General features: G+C 41.2%; 1 protein-coding gene across 1 annotated transcript; it reads left to right on the plus strand.

The window, feature by feature from the left end:
- Window positions 1-694: 694 nt before the first annotated feature.
- On the plus strand, window positions 695-1636 carry LOC308268596 (vomeronasal type-1 receptor 4-like; the record flags this gene model as incomplete). Its single annotated transcript, XM_080703712.1, has 1 exon — window positions 695-1636. The coding sequence occupies one exon, from the start codon at window positions 695-697 to the stop codon at window positions 1634-1636; it is 942 nt and encodes a 313-aa protein (XP_080559838.1).
- Window positions 1637-1913: the final 277 nt, after the last annotated feature.

Raw genomic sequence — 1913 nt, forward strand, 5'->3', positions numbered from 1 at the left:
ATAAAATAATATTTTTAAGTGGATGTTTTTAAGTGGGCCTTAATTTTAAGTAGAAATAAGGGATTTTTGTTGATATTTTTATTTTGTTTTATGAGTGCACTCATCAAGTATATTCCAATGTATTAATTCCCTGGCATCATAGGGAGGTTCAATGTGATTAAAAAAATACATGCACATAGCCCTTGTATATTTTCCTCTACACCCCTGCTTGCTCCCCTTTCCCTCAACATACGCATTAGTGAACTTGATATAAATACTTTCATTTTGCCGGGTGTGGTGGCGCACGCTTGTAATCCCCATGCTTGGGGTGGGGGTGGAGACAGGAGGATTGCACAGGTTCGAAGCCAGCCACACTGGCTTAAGAGACCCTGTTTCCAAATAAAAAGTATAAAATAGGTCTGGGAGTGTAATCCGGAGGTAGAAGGACCTCCAGGAACCCCAGTACCACAAAGAAAAAAAAAAAAGAAAAAAAGAGAAAAGGAAAAAAAGAAAAAGAAAAAAAGAAAAAAAAGAGATAGTTTCATTTGTTGTCATTGTACTGTTTGAACTATCTCCTTCTTCAATCCTCCCCTACTTCTCCCTGCTTCCGTCCCTCAATCCCCTTCAATTACTCTATTGGTCTTTAAATGTCTGATGTTCCCATGCAGAATCCTCTGGCTCTGTAGATATCTATACATCTGAGGGAACTGGCAGAATGGCTTCCAGGGAACTGGCACTGGGAATGATCTTCTTCTTGGAGACTACAGTTGGAACCCTGGGGAATTTCTATCTTTTCTACCATTATCTCTTTTGCCACCTTTATGGGTACAGGTTAAGACCCACAGATTTGATTATTGAGCACCTGAGTATAGCCAACTCCCTATTTCTCCTGTTTAGAGGAGTCCCCCAGACAATGGCAGCTTTTGGGTTGAGACATTTCATTGGTGATTCTGGATGCAAACTTGTTTTCTATGTGCAAAGGGTGGGCCGGGGTGTGTCCATCAGCAGCACCTGCCTCCTGAGTGTCTCTCAGGCCATCATCATCAGTCCTAAGAACTACAGGTGGGCAAAGCTTAAAGTGACAGCTCTCAGGTACATCAGCTCCTTCATATTGCTGTGCTGGGTCCTCCACATTCTAGTAAATATCATTGTCCTCATGAATGTAACAGGAAAAATGTGTACCAATAATATCACAAAGACAAAGGATTTTGGATACTGTTCTGTCAGTTATCATTACAAAATGGAAGAGCTACTACGTGCAGCCCTGCTGTCCTTCCCTGATGTGCTGAGTTTGGGGATCATGTCCTGGGCCAGCAGCTCCATAGTTTTCATCCTGCACAGGCACAAGCAGCAGGTCCAACACATCCATGGGAACAGACGCTCCCCCAGATCCTCCCCTGAGGTCAGAGCTACCAAAACCATCCTCTTCCTGGTGAGCACCTTTGTGTCTCTGTATGCTCTCTCCTGCACCATTCAGGTTTATTTGGGTGTTTCTGGTAATCCCAGTGCTTTGATGATATACATCTCTGCATTAAACAATGCAGGTTTCCCAGCTCTCGGCCCCTTTATTCTGATGAGCAGAGATGCCAATGTATCCAGACTACACTTCAGCTGGTTAATAAAGAGAAAATACCCTAATGTTCTCATAGATATGTGAATTGTGTGTATATCCATAATTAATCTTTGTTAATTTACTCATCTCCACAGAACCAAAACCACAACTATTTCATACTCACATTACAAGCGACTGTCAGTAAACATACTTTGTATAAATAAATGTAAGACTATATGTGTATGAATGTATATGTCTGTGTGTGTGTGTGTATGTAGGCATGTGTGTATGAGACAATCATTCAGGCTATTGTTATAATCCATTGATAACTGGAAAACTGCATGCCAAGAATGCAAAAAAACAATATTTATTAAAGTGACAA

The sequence above is a fragment of the Muscardinus avellanarius genome (genome assembly GCF_963383645.1).
Source record: "Muscardinus avellanarius genome assembly, chromosome: 10".
Classification (NCBI taxonomy): domain Eukaryota; kingdom Metazoa; phylum Chordata; class Mammalia; order Rodentia; family Gliridae; genus Muscardinus; species Muscardinus avellanarius.